General features: G+C 50.0%; 1 protein-coding gene across 1 annotated transcript; it reads left to right on the forward strand.

The window, feature by feature from the left end:
- Positions 1–620: 620 nt before the first annotated feature.
- Positions 621–1,157, forward strand: NEUROG1 (neurogenin 1). Its single transcript, XM_074156496.1, has one exon. The coding sequence runs from the start codon at positions 621–623 to the stop codon at positions 1,155–1,157; it is 537 nt and encodes a 178-aa protein (XP_074012597.1).
- Positions 1,158–14,865: the final 13,708 nt, after the last annotated feature.

The following is a 14,865-nucleotide window of genomic DNA, read 5'->3' on the forward strand; positions in this document are numbered from 1 at the left end:
CCGGAGGGCGCGGCGCACGGGGCCGACCTGCCGCCTCGGCGCGGCCCCGCGGGGCGGCCACGGGGCCATTGTCCCCCCGCCGCTATAAGTACGGGCGGCCGCGCCGTCGTGTGCCAAAGCCGCCGCTCACACGAGCGGATCGCAGCCCGCAGCACTTCAAAGACAAGAGCGGTCGCGTGTCCCCCCCGCCCCGCCTCTCCCCTCTTTTTTTTTTTTTTTTTTTTCCTTTTTTTTTTTTTTTTCCCCCATCCCAGGGCCGCAGTCCGCCCTTCCTCCCCCTGCAGCGGGACGCTTGGCTTTTTTTCTTTTTTTTCTTTTTTTTTTTTTGCCTCCTCTGTATTTTTATTGCTTTACTGCATCCCTGGGATTGCCCTTCCATGTGAGTACGCGGGGCGCCGGCACCTGCTCGGCGCGGGGCCGCCGTGCCAAGCACTTAACCCCCTCCCCCCCCCGAAAGCCCCCCAGTGTTATTTATTTCTCTCTCTCCCCCCCCTCCCCTTCCCCAGCCGCTTCGCACCTTCCCCTTAACTCCCCCCCCCCCCGCCCCGTCGCCCCCCCGTCGCCCCTTCCCTGCCCGGCTCCCCCGCAGTGACGGGGTCTCCGTCTTCTCTCCCCGCAGGATGCCGGCGGAGGCGGCCAACAGCGCCGGCGGTGCGGAACCTCCGCGGGAGCGGAGGAGGCGGCGGGGCCGTGCGCGGGCGCGTACCGAAGCCCTGCTACACACGCTGAAACGCAGCCGGCGGGTGAAGGCCAACGACCGGGAGCGGAACCGCATGCACCACCTCAACGCCGCCCTGGACGAGCTCCGCAGCGTCCTGCCCACCTTCCCCGACGACACCAAGCTCACCAAGATCGAGACCCTGCGCTTCGCTTACAACTACATCTGGGCCCTTTCCGAGACCCTCCGCCTGGCCGAGCAGTGCCTCCCGCCGCCCCCCGCCTTCCGCGGGGCCGCCGCCGCCCCCCCCAGCCCCGGCAGCGACGCCGGTTCCTGGCTGTCCAGCGCCTCCCCGTCCGCCCCCTCGCTCTGCGCCTCCGCCTCCGGCCCCAGCAGCCCCGCCACCTCCGAGGACTGCCCTTACGCGCCCGCCGACAGCCTGCGCAGCTTCCGCGGGCTGCCCGCCGCCGCCGCCCCCCCGGGCGCTCCCTGCCGCTAGCGCGCAGCCTTCCGCGGGGCGCGCCGGGCTCTCCCCGCCCGAGGGCCGGGGGCGGGCGGGAGCGGGGAGGGGGGGGGTGTGTGTGTTGTCTCCTCCCGTTGCACTTTCCAGCCCCCCCCCCCTCCCCACCCCCCCCCCCCCGCCTCCCAAATCCCCAACCCCCGCCTCGCCTCCCCTACGACACCGAAAACCGGGAAGAAAAGCGACAGATTTGCTGCCGCAGACGAGGTGAAAAGTCAATTTTACAATTTGTAGCTCTCCGGCGAAGAAAAACGAGCATGAAAATTTGGTTTGAACGCCCTGACAATGCCATGAAAAGGCTTAGGGGGCCGATGCGGCCCCGGGGCGCAGCGCGGAGCTCAGCGCATCCCTCCTGCCCCCCCTACGCCCGGGGGCGGCTCAGCCCCATTCCGGCCGGGGGAGAGGAAGGGGGGGGGGGGGGGGGGGGGAGGTTTGAAGGGGTGACACGACCCAGCACCGGCCCCGATGGGACCCTGCACCCGACGGACAAGCCGAGAGGCTCATGCATTATAGATGCTGACCCCCAGCGCGGCGGTCTTGCTTTAGAGCAGGAGCAGACACGGGGTATTCAGCGCCGGGGCCAGATAGCGGTTTAATTTATTCAAGATGTTCATTCATATGAAAATTGTATTTTTGTACATAAAGAGCTTTATTCTATTATTATGCCTCTTATCAAAGTGGGTTCTCTTTTTTTCTTTTTTTTTTTAAGAAATTGTACTTTACCCTGTAAATAAAATTTTTAACGTTTTTTACTGAACTTCAGCGGTGCCTCTGCGAGTTTTGTTTCTTAAGCTCGGGGTTTTTCGCTCCTCAGAAGGGACCTGGGGTGGAAGGGAAACGTTTGCCCCAAGGCGACACTCAGCACGGGCCGAGCCGTCGTTTCTCACACCACGCTGGCCACGGACACGTGCGGCTACCTGCCAACATCAGCTGGCCCCCGAGTCTGACAGAGAAGGGATTAGAGACCCGATCAGGATACGCGGCAGAACGGGTGCCACCAGCAGTGGTGGTGTCCTTGCTGTGGTTCGTAAGGGGAGCTGGAAGGGGTTGGGGGATTTGGGGCACGGAGAGGATGCTGCACCCCTGAAGAGGGTATGGAGCTCACAGCTTTGCTTTAAACGGCAGCGTTGGGAGAACCAGGCTGGCACGAGCTGTCCCTTATCCCCAAGTCACGCAGTGGGATGGGTACATGGGCTTGGCACCAGCCCTGGCACGCTATGGCTCTCAGCTAGAGATTGGGGGTGTCCAGAGGGGCCCTCGCCTCCACAAAAACTGCTCCACTGTTGGGAAATCCCAACCTTTCCTCTCTCCTGCATTTGTGTGAGATGGGGAAGCAATCTGACCCCCAAAATCCTACCTTGCTGAAGCACTTTTACTCCTCCTGTCTCCATCCCCTCCCTCTTCAGCATTGCTCAACATTCCCATATCGCACTGGGCGCACAGACACCCTTAAAAGCATCAGTTTTATCCTCTTTGCCCTGTTTTCTGGGGGGAATGAGGCAGATATGCCGTATCTCTCCAGCCATCTCCGAAACACTGGAGAATCAGAGCTGTGTGGGCACTTAACGGGGTGTTTGTGGGGAAAGGAGGTGGATGCTTGGATATACGGTGTCGTACGTGCCCAAATAAGTCAGCTCCTACACGTCTCAGATTGGACAGCCCAGGGTTAATGGAATGAATCACCTTTCATTTTTCCATGCCTCAGTTTCCCATGTGTAAAATTAGGGTACCACCATCCCCTCACATCATCAGTGAATCTAATGATTTCATTAAGCAGAGCTTTCAGAGCGCTCAGATGCTCAGGACTGCTGTAAAAGCCCAAGAAGAAATTGAGTCTTCAGTACACGATCATAGACTGTGCGGGGGGAAAGGCAGAGGGCAAACCCTGAAAGCATTGGCCGAAACACTGAGAAGCTGCTCGTCACACGGGCAAAATCTGTGCCTGAAAGTCAACATCCCTGTAAACTGAAGAAGATGGAGATAGGATCAAAAATATAACATGGGGTCATATAATTGCCACAAAAATTAGGAGAGGAGCTGAATTAAGATTACACAGACACCTCAGTGTCAGTATTTCTTCCTTCCTGAGTGCCTGAGTCTGCAATCTTTATATTTCTTTAACATAGGTTTTATATGCTTGTCTACACACACACACACACATCCACCTCTGCTTCTCAGTAGGTATAAATGCCGAAAAGGAAATGTTACTGCTTGGAAATCCTAATAGCAGCGTAATACTTCTATTAATTAAAGGCACCATCAACCAGTATAGGCCAGTTCCTTAATGATGTCCTGTTAAATAAAAGAGATTTGTGAAATCTAATTCTGGCAGTAACAGGTCTTGATCTGTGACGCAGTGAAGCTTTGCTTGCACCTGCCCTTGAAAGCCAGGAGGTTTTGTGTGCAGTAGCCTCCAGGGGCTGAAATTTAGTACAGTCCATGGAGACGGAAGGTCATCTAAAGTCACTGGGTCCCAAGACACTGGACTTCAATCTCAAAGAAAAAAAAAAAAAAAAAAAAAAAGCAAAAAAAAAAAAAAAACCTCCACGAAACTTCAAAATATCCTCTATTCTTTTGTGTTTTCTTAGCTGCGAGCAGAGATCTGTGGACATTATGCAGTATATAAAGACCATACATCTACTGGGACCCAGTGTATGATGTTAATGTTCCTAATGGGGGCAAGGAAGGCTGCAAACTGCGTGAGGATACAATTAGATTCATACATTAACATGAGTCAGGGAACAGTTTTTCCCTCGAGCGGTGATAGGTTCAGACATAGTTGAACAAATCTGCCGCCGGGACAGATGGAATGCCTATATTCAGAGGCTGCGGGACCAACCTGCACCCCCGTTTACAACAACGGGGTTTGTATTTATTTTTATCAAAAGAATCGTTTGGTGAATTGGCAGGGAGCTGGAACAGGCTTCCCCCATTGCAAACAGGCAGCTTTTTTTTATTTGCACTAAAATCATCTCCTTGCACTAGTACAGGGGGAAAAAAATAGGGGAATTAAACTGAGGAAATCATTGGCAAATTCTTTGGAAATACCAGATAGTTACATGGTAAAAAATTTCCTTAAACAGGCACCAATCTCAGTTCCACTGAAACCAGTGGCAAGACCCTTAGAGACTTCAGAAATAACTGAAATAGCTTGATTTTGAAACTTTGCACCACATTATATAGATGTATATGCATTTTTTCATATGTCTGCTGATGGGTGTCGGCAATCCTTTATCCTTGCTGGATCCAGCCACCTCCGGGGCATGCAAGCATTAGGGACCCTCTGCCAGGAGGTTCTGCAAGTCCTTAATTCCCCTTTAGTTAGGAGAGAAAGTCAGAGATGGCCCCATAGATAGGGCATCCCTGCTGGCTGGGAATCGTGCTTCCAGCACAGACTTTCTCAAAACACAACTGAGATTATCCCACTTTCTCTCTGCTGAGATTTACCGTGGGGAAACAGTCCTCTACCAACAAGATGCTCGTGTGCTCCGGTGACAGGGTCCTCAGCAGCCTCACAGCACCAGAGCTTCTCTCTTCCAGTTTTTCCTAAGTGATCTGAAGCTCTTGAGGGTCTCCGTGAATTATCTGTGCTCAAAAAACCGAGCAAATAGCTGCAAATCCAAAATTTGGGGCAAGTTTTAGATAACAAGTGGTTTCTATGATTTCGATGCCATGTGGTGCCCTACTTAATGTGGTCCCTGCCAGGGCGAGGCTCAAACAATGCATGGGGTTTAGTTATTAACAAGAGCATCCTCAGAAGGATTTTCATTATTCGGTGTCAATCTGTTGTAGATTTGGATTTTACTCTGTACGTGATCTGTAAAATACAGTCTGCGCTACTACCTGTGAGCACATGAAACTTAATACTATAATTATAGATCTCTGGGGCTCAAACGCTCCATTAAGACCGATTTGTATAGTAGGTAGAGATTACCAGAACAGAAGCAGGTGAGAACTAAATTTCAGGAGCTTTTTTATTGGTGGCACATGCAATTAAAAGAAATCATCTGGAGGAGCAGAGCTGCTGAGGACCAAGCAGATTTACTGACCGTACCGTACGTGAGCACTGCAGAATGGAGATGCCAAAATACTGCACGAAATACTTTCAGCTGATACTTTGCTGAACTCTTATCGTCTTCAAAGGACATTAATGAAGCATTTGTTGATTTGACAAATTAACAAATTATATGATCGACTAATCCCTTTTCTCTCTTCTTCTTCAACCAAAAGGCAGAATGGTCAAGATGAAAAACTACCAAAGATACCACAGATGTCACAGAGCCATGGTGAAGTACCAGATCCTGTGGGACCCAGACCCATTATTAACCACCAGGGCAATAAGGCTGAGCTGAGGGGACGAAATAGCTGTGTCCCCTGGAAATGGGGTTTTCCTCCCCACAGCCTGGGGTTGGTGTCCTCTCAGGAGACATGGCAAACACTTCACGTGAGGCATTGCTGCTGCCAGATCAAGGCTCCGCACGCCGAGCAATGCTCCTCTATTATTATTGTTATCATTATTATTATTTTTCAGTTGTCAATCTTCCGGTTTAAGATCCACCAGACGAGAGTGAATAGACTCTTCCCAATGGATAATGCTCTTCTGTGTCAGCGTGGAAATGCTGATGGCACAGCGCTCGTTGTTATTCAGGTCTCCCACTTTTGCCTCTCTTTGACTGTCTCTGCAGCAGCATCTGTTAGTACCTCCCATCTCGCTGTGGGAAAATCTTACGAAACTCTGATGGTTCAAAAAGGAAAAAGAATTATCCCATTTGAGAGGTTGGGACAGAGATACCACCCTTCTCTGTGCACGTCCATGACTCCACAGGTACAAGAAATGGTTCCCACTTGCCTCCTACCCCATTTGTTTGACTCGTTGACTGTCAGTAGGGCTTTGGCAAGGGCCAGTAGGACGGAGCACGCAGCATACTTCTGCAGAGAGTAAAAACTTGCTGAATCAAGACTTTTAGAGAAGAGATTAGCTTTATTCTTTGAGTAATGGTGAATAAAGGCCTACAGACACAATCTTGCATGGACTGTGCCAATGGAAGCATCAACACCAAGTTCAGAAAGTGGGTTTTCTAATGCTGTAACTGGAAAGAAAATGCATAGAGTGTCCCACTAACATCCCTGCTCTCAGCTCATTCATTTAGTTGCACTATTCAGCCCCTTCTCCCTTGCTTTCCACCCAGGAGATTCATTGTGCTTCAGGGAAAGCCCAGCCTGTGTTGGTGCATGGCCACCTTTCCACTCTTGCTTCATGCCTGTGAGACGTGCTTAATTACGAATTGCAGCATGTGAAGGGACTGATGCCTCTATTTCCCAAACAGGGATTTGGCAGAGTCCTCAGGACTTCACTGTGTCTTTCTTGGATTATTACATTCTGCACATTCCAGGATAATCTTTTTTTTTCTTTTTAACCTGAAGATTTCACAAAATTGCCTTCTAGGAAAGTATTTAAAGGTGTCTAATGGCAGTCCAAGGCGATTATGGACCATAATGGTTTGTTGCACAAATAATGGATTAAGTTCCATCTGTAGGAGTTAATTGGACTTATTTCTACAAACAAACAACTTGTTCTGCTCCTCTCTCTATGGCAGATGTCAGCAATCTTCCTAAAATCATACCCACAAGTACCTCCAGCAGGACGGTCTACAGCAGCATTTGGCACCTGTAGCCCAGTGCAAACCTAGCAGATCAGAGAATCATAGAATTATAGAACAGTTTGGTTTGGAAGGGACTTTAAAGCCCATCCAGTCCCACCCCCTGGCCTGGGCCCGGACACCTCCCACCAGACCAGGTTGCTCAAAGCCCTGTCCAACCTGACCTTGAACTCCTCCGGGGATGGGGCAGCCACAGCTTCTCTGGGCAACCTGGGCCAGGCTCTCACCACTCTCACAGCAAAGTATTTCTTCCTAATGTCTAATCTAAATCTCCTCTCTTTCAGTTCAAAACCATTACCCCTCATCCTATCACTACATCCCCTGATAAAGATCATTGTGCTTCTCCAACTTGCAGGTCTCCATTGAAATGAAAACCCTGAAGAAACACAACATTTGCAAATACAAAATCCCACAACTAAGATGGTGTTAGTCCACTTCTGAAGGTGGTAGGAGAGGGCACGTATAGCCCAAGGAACACTCTGGACCCCGGAGTTTGTCTCTGTCCCTCCCATGAGGACCAAGAGCTTAAGGGGTCCTTGATGAACACTTCGGTTTAGACAAATGAGGCCAAATGGAGAAGGCGGAGGGAGGAAGACTAAATTTCCAGCGTGGTCATATTCATGTTGGATTCCCCATGGGAAATGAGAGAACCTTCTGGATAACGTGCTGAAAAAGAGTCTCAAAGGCAGGATCAAAAAGAATGAAAACCACTGGTGGCAAGTAAAAGTTGAACAAACTGTACTAAATGGTCCTTTCCCACCTGAATTTCTCCTTGAAAATATGCACTTTTGAGAAAGCAAATGTCCTCCTTGGCAAGGCTGCTCTCCTTGTGGAAGAATGGCACGTGGCCTTAGGATGGTAAGGGGGGACCCTGCAAATCTTAACATGGACAAGAAAGAACTTCTCTTCTTCCTCTGTGATTTTGCAGATTGGTCTCTGGGATTCACTGGAAACAGGCAATATTTATCGATTATTTTGCCCAGAACCTAGAAAAGCTAGAGGCCTTACCAGTAAGGACCAGCAACAATAGGCAGCTGAGTCAATCTCTTCCTCCAAAGCCCAAGTAACTTGATTTACATTTATTTTATTTTTCTTTTACTTGGCTCTCCCTAGATATAAATGGACAAGTTTTTTCTCTCATTTCACTGGTAGGACTATTCAAACCGAAGGGATTTAACTCCTGAGATAAAAGAATATGACTTCTCTTTTTTTTTTCCTTCCTATTTGAGTACCATCTCCCCTGCACCCAGCCTTTTGTAATCTGAAAGGAAAACCTTTCCTGTCACAACATCAGTAATGGATATTGCTCTCTCAATTACCCCTCGCTTCGCCAGGAGAGCAACTGATGCGCATCGTGTTTATCCAGCTCACTGAAGTGCTTTCATTATCTAAGAAAAGAGGTTAATTAGTATTTAATCAATCTTTTCACAGGGTACAGTTTCCTCCTCTCCTATTTGCAATCCAAAAAGATGTCAGCTTCCAAAGCCATAATGCCCTCTTGATAAATCAAGTGGCAGCTAATGAGGTCTGTGGTCCCAGGGAAGGAGGGTCCGGACTACCTGACCCACCGTGGCTGTCACCAGCACGGCTGTCACCTGCCCCGATCTCCCGGGAAGCACTTGTTGGGATGCCAGGAGATGCAGGGAGCCATATGGGATGCAGGGAAGGGAATTGTCAGCCATGGGAAGGTGGTGGCGGTGGTGGAGACCCCAGACTGTGTGTGTCCAGTGTGTGCTTCATGCTGACCAAGCTCGGAGGAGCCACGAGATAAATCTCACAGAAATTCTACCTTCTGGAAAGAAACAGATGGGATTTGTTTCTTTTTTTCTCTTTTTTGTTGTTGTTGTTGGTTTGGTTTTTTTTTAAATTGTATTTAAAGGTAACCGGGCATCCATTTTTGCACCTGCATGGGGCTGCGCTTCAGAGGTGAATGAGAGACACTAACGATGTTTGGTGCCAAAAGTTACAGAAAATAAAAGCGTTAGCCCGTTTCAAAGAAACATATGTAGAAGGATGGAGTTTCCTTCATTAGGCGGTAGGCGACTTTTTGTTCTTCCCTGAAAAATGCCAGGAGCAAAACCGACCCTCTCTCTCTCACCGTTTCCACTACATTAGTCCTGCTGGCTGCGGCTCCGCACAGCTGTACCGGAGCTAAACTGTGCCTGAGACCAACACCCATCACAGCAAAGAAACTTCATTTTGGCCACTCTCAAAGAGGATCCGAGGCGAGATACTGGTCCAGGACAGCTGTTCCAACCACCCGACCTTCCCACCTTAAAAAGGACCCAGCGGCACTTGAAATAGTACTTTTTTCTAAGATATTTAAGGAGAGAAAGTGGCCAGTGCATCCATATGCTCAACCTCTTTTGGCTACTGGGCTATTCTCTCCGTAGCCGCTGCTGCTGACAATGAGGGGTTGAGCCACATGCCCTGTGGTAGCCACGCTCTGGATTTCTTTCCCTGACTTTGGGAAATTCATTGTCTTTAGCATCGTCTGTAGGTTCAAAGTCCGCTTTCACTCCGTGGGGCGCCCTTTCTAGGTTCATAAAGCTACGTTCAGAAATCTTTGGGCAGACCCAAAGCTGACAAAAGTGTCATTAAATAATGCTGCCAATGAATGAAGCTACCAAAGAAGACATAGTCCAGTTTGCATCTCAGTTACAAGAAGAAAGTGCAATGACAGAGTGAGTAATTGGCTAATTGTCTATACGAGCTCTATTTTAACAGTGCAGTCGTGCGATCGCACCATCTGGGGGGAGCTCGGGGAGGGAGCCCCAGCACACACAAAGCCAGCGTGCGTTTCCCAACACACAGGCCAGGCAACTGCCTCCTTCCCAGGCAGGCAGTGGGAGTGGCAGCCCCCCGAGTCCCCCCAAATACGGGCTGAGATGCTGAACCTCTGCTGGCGGTGAAAAGCGGGGGTTTTGCCAAGAAATTTCCGCCTTTTTCAGAGCGCGCGCTGCTGAAGCGCACCTGAGTTGAAGAGTGAAGTAACCCAAATGGCATTGAACGGTAATATCTGCCTGATTGCACGGCTGCTAATGAGAACAATTAGATGGGAGATGCTGGATAGGCGGTAGGTGCAAGGAGCCGGCATCCCCGGCCCAGGCTGGTGCGAGGCGATGAGGGTGCTGCCGGCTGCGGTCGGGGAGCTCGACGCATGGGTGTGCTTTCTGGGACATTCAGAAATGATGGCATTTCCCCCTCCTCGTCTTGAAAAAGCTGAATTACTGCCTTTGAGTCCCCATCTATTTTCCTGCAAAGTTACCATGAAGGAAAAAAGTATAAATCACACTTTTAAGTGGGCCTGGCACTTGGCTCACAAGAAGAAGAAAAAAAAAAAAAAAAAAAAAAGAGGTAATGCCATAATGTAAAATAGTTAAAAGCTTATTAGAGCCGTTCAGGGCAGTATGATTTCCACTTTGTTTCAGAACACCCCAAGCCCATCCTTTCATGCTATTGTGAAGGCAGCAATTCAAATCTCCCTTTGTCAGTATGAATGGCCCCTCTTAAAGCTCTTTTATGCCAACATATTCCCTACAGGCATATGCCCTTTAGCTCTATTACTGATTTACCCAAGTATTCAGCCCATACCTTCTGCTTTTCTTTTTCACTTACTGAAGTTCCACATGACACGAGCTGCAGCCTCTGCTTTGGGGCCTGCCCCACACCCCGGCCCCAGCCGGGATGCTGCTGTCTCCGCCGCTATCTATCTCACCAGGAAAAGCCACACAAAAAAAACTAACAGAGGAGACTTTTCAAATGATTGATTTTTCTCTCTCGCCCCCCCCCCCCCCTTTTCTACCTCTCCCCCTTCTTTCCATCCCTACATTTGTTAGCGCAAACAAACGAGCAAGGGTATATACCTCCCTCCTCCCTCCCCCCCCCCCCCCAGCCATAGGGGAAAAAGAGCCTTGCAGGCTTTGAGGGGGGAAAAATGCGAGTGTAAAAAACGCAAGTGGGCCTATTACCTCTACTTACCCTAATTAGACTTGCTTTGAAGGGCTATTCAGAGATTTTGAAAGGCTGTCCTCTCCCTGCATCTCATTGTGCAATGTTTGCAGAGACATTTGCATCTGTTTGTGCTTCTGAAAATAGCAATGGATGCTTTCAAGAAAGCAAAGCCACCTCCGAGCCCCTCCGCACCCAGCCAAGGAGCCGCAGCACCCGAGGTATGTGCGGGCCGGCGCTGGGCCGGGAGGAGTGGGGGGACACCCCGGTTTCAAGGATTTCAGGGGTTCTCCACCAAGTCCCCATTTAAACAATTCCCTTTAACAATGCAATTTTAGGCAGAAAATCTGCTAACTAGATTAAATCCAGATGACACAGGATGCAGAAATGGAAAAGAAGGAGAAAAAAAAAAATCAAGGCTAAAGTAAGTGGGTAGGCACCCTAACAGGATAGAAAGTGTGAAATCCATGCAGAGCAGGAGAGAATAGCTGGCAGAGCAGCCCGGGCTTTCATACGCATATGGCCTTGACCATTTGACTCTGGTCCCATTGAGGTGATCAGCTGGAGACGTGAAGGGGCATCTCTGGCAACACACACGTCCCGCTCGCCCCCTCGAAGAAAGCCCCCGAAATAAAGCTGCGTAAAGGTGATTGATAGTAAACATTTTGTAATTTGGAGGGATTAAATTTGCGGGATGATCTTGATCAGGTTCTCAAGGCACTGCCAGAATGCAATTACATTAGAATAGCCGCTGCTGGATCGCTGCTGGCAAAGCCACAATATCCGCCAAAGAAAGGGGGTGTGAATGGGACAAAAGGGTTAATTTGAATACGTGCTGAAAAGACTGGAAGGTGGACAAGGAGCTCTGCAAGGACTTCATCAGGAGCTATGGGCAGAAGGAGACGGTTTTGCAAATATAGAGGGCGAGCGGAGAGGATATTTGTAAAGCACACTTGGAAAGGGGGAGGGAAAAAAAAAAGGAGAAAAAAAAAAAAAAAGCCCCACAAAGCTCAAACTGCTTCTTTCTTACATTGCCCTTGGCTACGCACAGAGGAGCACTTTAGATGGATTAATCACAGGGAAAAACAATGGGATAAAAGTCATCTTCTCCTCCGTCTGTCCTGGGCCGCAGAGAGGCTGCGCTGCTCTTTCCCCACCGGCACATGGGGAGCACTGGCCTGGGCACGGACCCAGCCGGGCCACGATGGGTGACCACATCTCTTCCCTTGGTGGTGGGCTGCACATTTGGGAGCTGGAAGTCCCATGGACTTTTGATGAGGGAGACCCAATTAAGGTTCTACTATCAGCAGGTTGAAGATTTTATCAGATTACTCCTCCAAAAATGCTTAGCGGGAATTAAGCATGCAAATCCACTCGGCCACTCTGGGGACAATACGCTCTCCCGTGCTGGTGAAATTCTCCTGGTAGCTAAGGCACCCATGACATGGGCTTTTCCAATCATCTTTTTAACCTTCAAACACACACTGGCATCTGGAAAATGCTCCCGCACGTGGGCCAGGCTTGGATGCGCTGGATGGGCTGGGAGGGGGCATGTCCCACCTCTCCAAGGTGATGGGGAAGAAGTTACGCTGTCACCTCCTCCCCATTCCTGCCCCGGTCGGTACCACGGTTGTCCCCACCCCACTGCAGCACCTATTTAAAGAGAGAGGACATGTCCCGTGCCCTCCCAGAGGTGCTGTAAAGTGCGGGATCTGAGCCTGAAGCCAAGTGGGGATGGAGGACACAGGTGAGGGAAGCCCAGGTTTCAAGAGAGGAGATGGGAACTCAATGCCATCGCTACTGGCTTGTGATTTATGGCAGATCTCACACCCTTTGGGGCCCTCGTGCGGTGGCCAAAGGCTGTATGAAGATGTCTCTGTCTTGGTTAGGGTGGTGACCCTCAACACCCCAAATCAGCCCAAAGCTCCCAGGGGGAGATGTGGCTGTTCGCAGAAGCACCTCTCCCACAGGGAACCACTGGTTGGGACAAGGTGACCTCTCTTGGGCATTAAGAACTGTTCAAAGTCTAAGTCAAAAATGTAAAGGTCCCTGGTAGGGGGCCTACAGGAGAGATCAGGAGGGACTCTTGGTCAGGGAGGGGAGAAATAGGACAAGGGGCAATGACTTTAAACTGAAAGAGGGGAGATTTAGATTAGGCATTAGGAAGAAATTCTTTGCTGTGAGGGTGGTGAGAGCCTGGCCCAGGTTGCCCAGAGAAGCTGTGGCTGCCCCATCCCTGGAGGGGTTCAAGGCCAGGTTGGATGGGGCTTTGAGTCCTGGAAGGGTCAGGTTGGGGCTTGGCATCTTCTGTGATGCAGGGGCCTGGGCTGTTCCAGCCTTTTTTTTGACATTTGAAAGTCCAAATGAAGTTTCAGCATTTTCTGCAGGGGAACAAATGGGATTTAGTGCTGCTTTTTTCCTTTGGGACATACAGGTACAGGAAATCATCTCCGCGCTGTATCTCTGCCACCACGTTCATCAAGCACTCCCCAAAAGCAAAACCAAGCCTATTTTCTTTTTATATTTAGAAATGCAGAACTCATTTCAGGGAAGGGAAATGCAGAAGGGAAACCCGCTTTCCATCACCCCCCACAGCTCGCTCAGCTACACCTGAAGCCAGCAGAGACCCCTCGGCAGAAGGAGCCCGAGGAGCTCCAGAAAGTCCCCCAGCAGGCAGTATTCCAGGGTGGCTTTGCCCAGCAGCTCGTGTGCTGGTGCTTTCTCCTCGCCTGCCCCTCGCTGCCAGTTTGGGGAGGGCTTTTTTTTTTTTTTGGCTTTTTTTTTTTTTTTTCCACTGGGTTTTTGTTTCCTTTGAGAACACCCCGTGTTTGTGTTGCTCTTTCTCCGCGGCACAATGCGCCTCTCCATTTCCTCGGCCGGGGGCTCGCGCGAGCGTCAGATCTCGGCGGAGCCAAGTCGCAGGGGTCGCGGGTCACCCGAGGGCATCGGGGACAGACAAAGTCTCTTCAGCCGCTAATGTAAGCCGGGGGAACGGCGCGCTGAAAGCGCATCCACTTGAGACTATCTACAAGGCACTCAGCCCTCTCTAAGGGCTTATAATGTTGACTCTCCTGTCATTGGATCCAACCTTACTATAAGCCCTGGAGGTATGGGGGGCTTAGAGACATTCATTCAGAAAAATAAATCCCCCTGCTACCATTCTCTTCATGAAGATAAATATACCACAAACAGAACAAGGAAAGAGGCTGAACTCCTGATCTCTGCTCCAGCCGCTTGAAAACTGCCATTAAAAAAACCAACTCCTTTATTATTTGCCATTTAAAAAAAAAAAAACAACATAGTTTATAAGACTCCAGAGCAGCCTATTACCATATTTTACCAGAAAAAAAACCACCAAACTTGCTTTCAGGTCAACATCACTTCTAGTCCTCTCAAAAGAGAAAATTTTGCAAAGAAAATGGAGTTGGTTTGTATTTGAACTCACTGTTTCTTGTGGCTCCTCCAGCCTGGGGAACATCTGTATTCCCTGCTTGGGGGGTCATTGCTCAGCTCCAAACTGTTGCTCTTTGCGTTGGTATTAAACCTGGGAAGGCTGCTTGGCCAGCAGGACCACTACCTGTCCAGCAGGACCACGACTTGGCCAGGGCTGGACAGACACTGGGGAACCTGGAGCACCAGTTCCCAGCCTGGAAAGGCTTTCCCAGCACCATGGCACGGGGTTGCAGATGTCTCCAACTGCTTTGTGACCTGTTTTGCTTCTATTATTCTTGCCCAAAGCTGTATCAAACTGCAGCGAGGGTCTGGTGCACAGTCTTCAAGGGATGGATGTATCCAGCTGGTACTCAGCCAGAAGGACATCTCCCAGCTGAAAGTCTTCCTTCTTTCCCCATCCCTTCTCTTACATCAAATCTTGCTGAAATACCCCTGAGCGCCTGGCTGTGCTGACAGAGCTTTTGATGGTTGTGGATCTTTGCAGATTTATGGATTTTTCTTGAGAAAGGTACCTCAGTGTCCCCCGGGAGTGCAAAAAGAGCAGCAGCTCTCTTGTCCCTTGGTCCCTCCAAGTCCTTGGTCCTTGGTCATAAGTGCATCCAACTTGGGATGGTCCCAGTAGA

The sequence above is a fragment of the Numenius arquata genome, chromosome 11 (genome assembly GCF_964106895.1).
Source record: "Numenius arquata chromosome 11, bNumArq3.hap1.1, whole genome shotgun sequence".
NCBI lineage: Eukaryota > Metazoa > Chordata > Aves > Charadriiformes > Scolopacidae > Numenius > Numenius arquata.

What these genes read in the sequence shown, in the direction of transcription:
- NEUROG1 (XM_074156496.1), top strand. Translation starts at nt 621, where the DNA reads ATGCCGGCGGAGGCGGCCAACAGCGCCGGCGGTGCGGAACCTCCGCGG.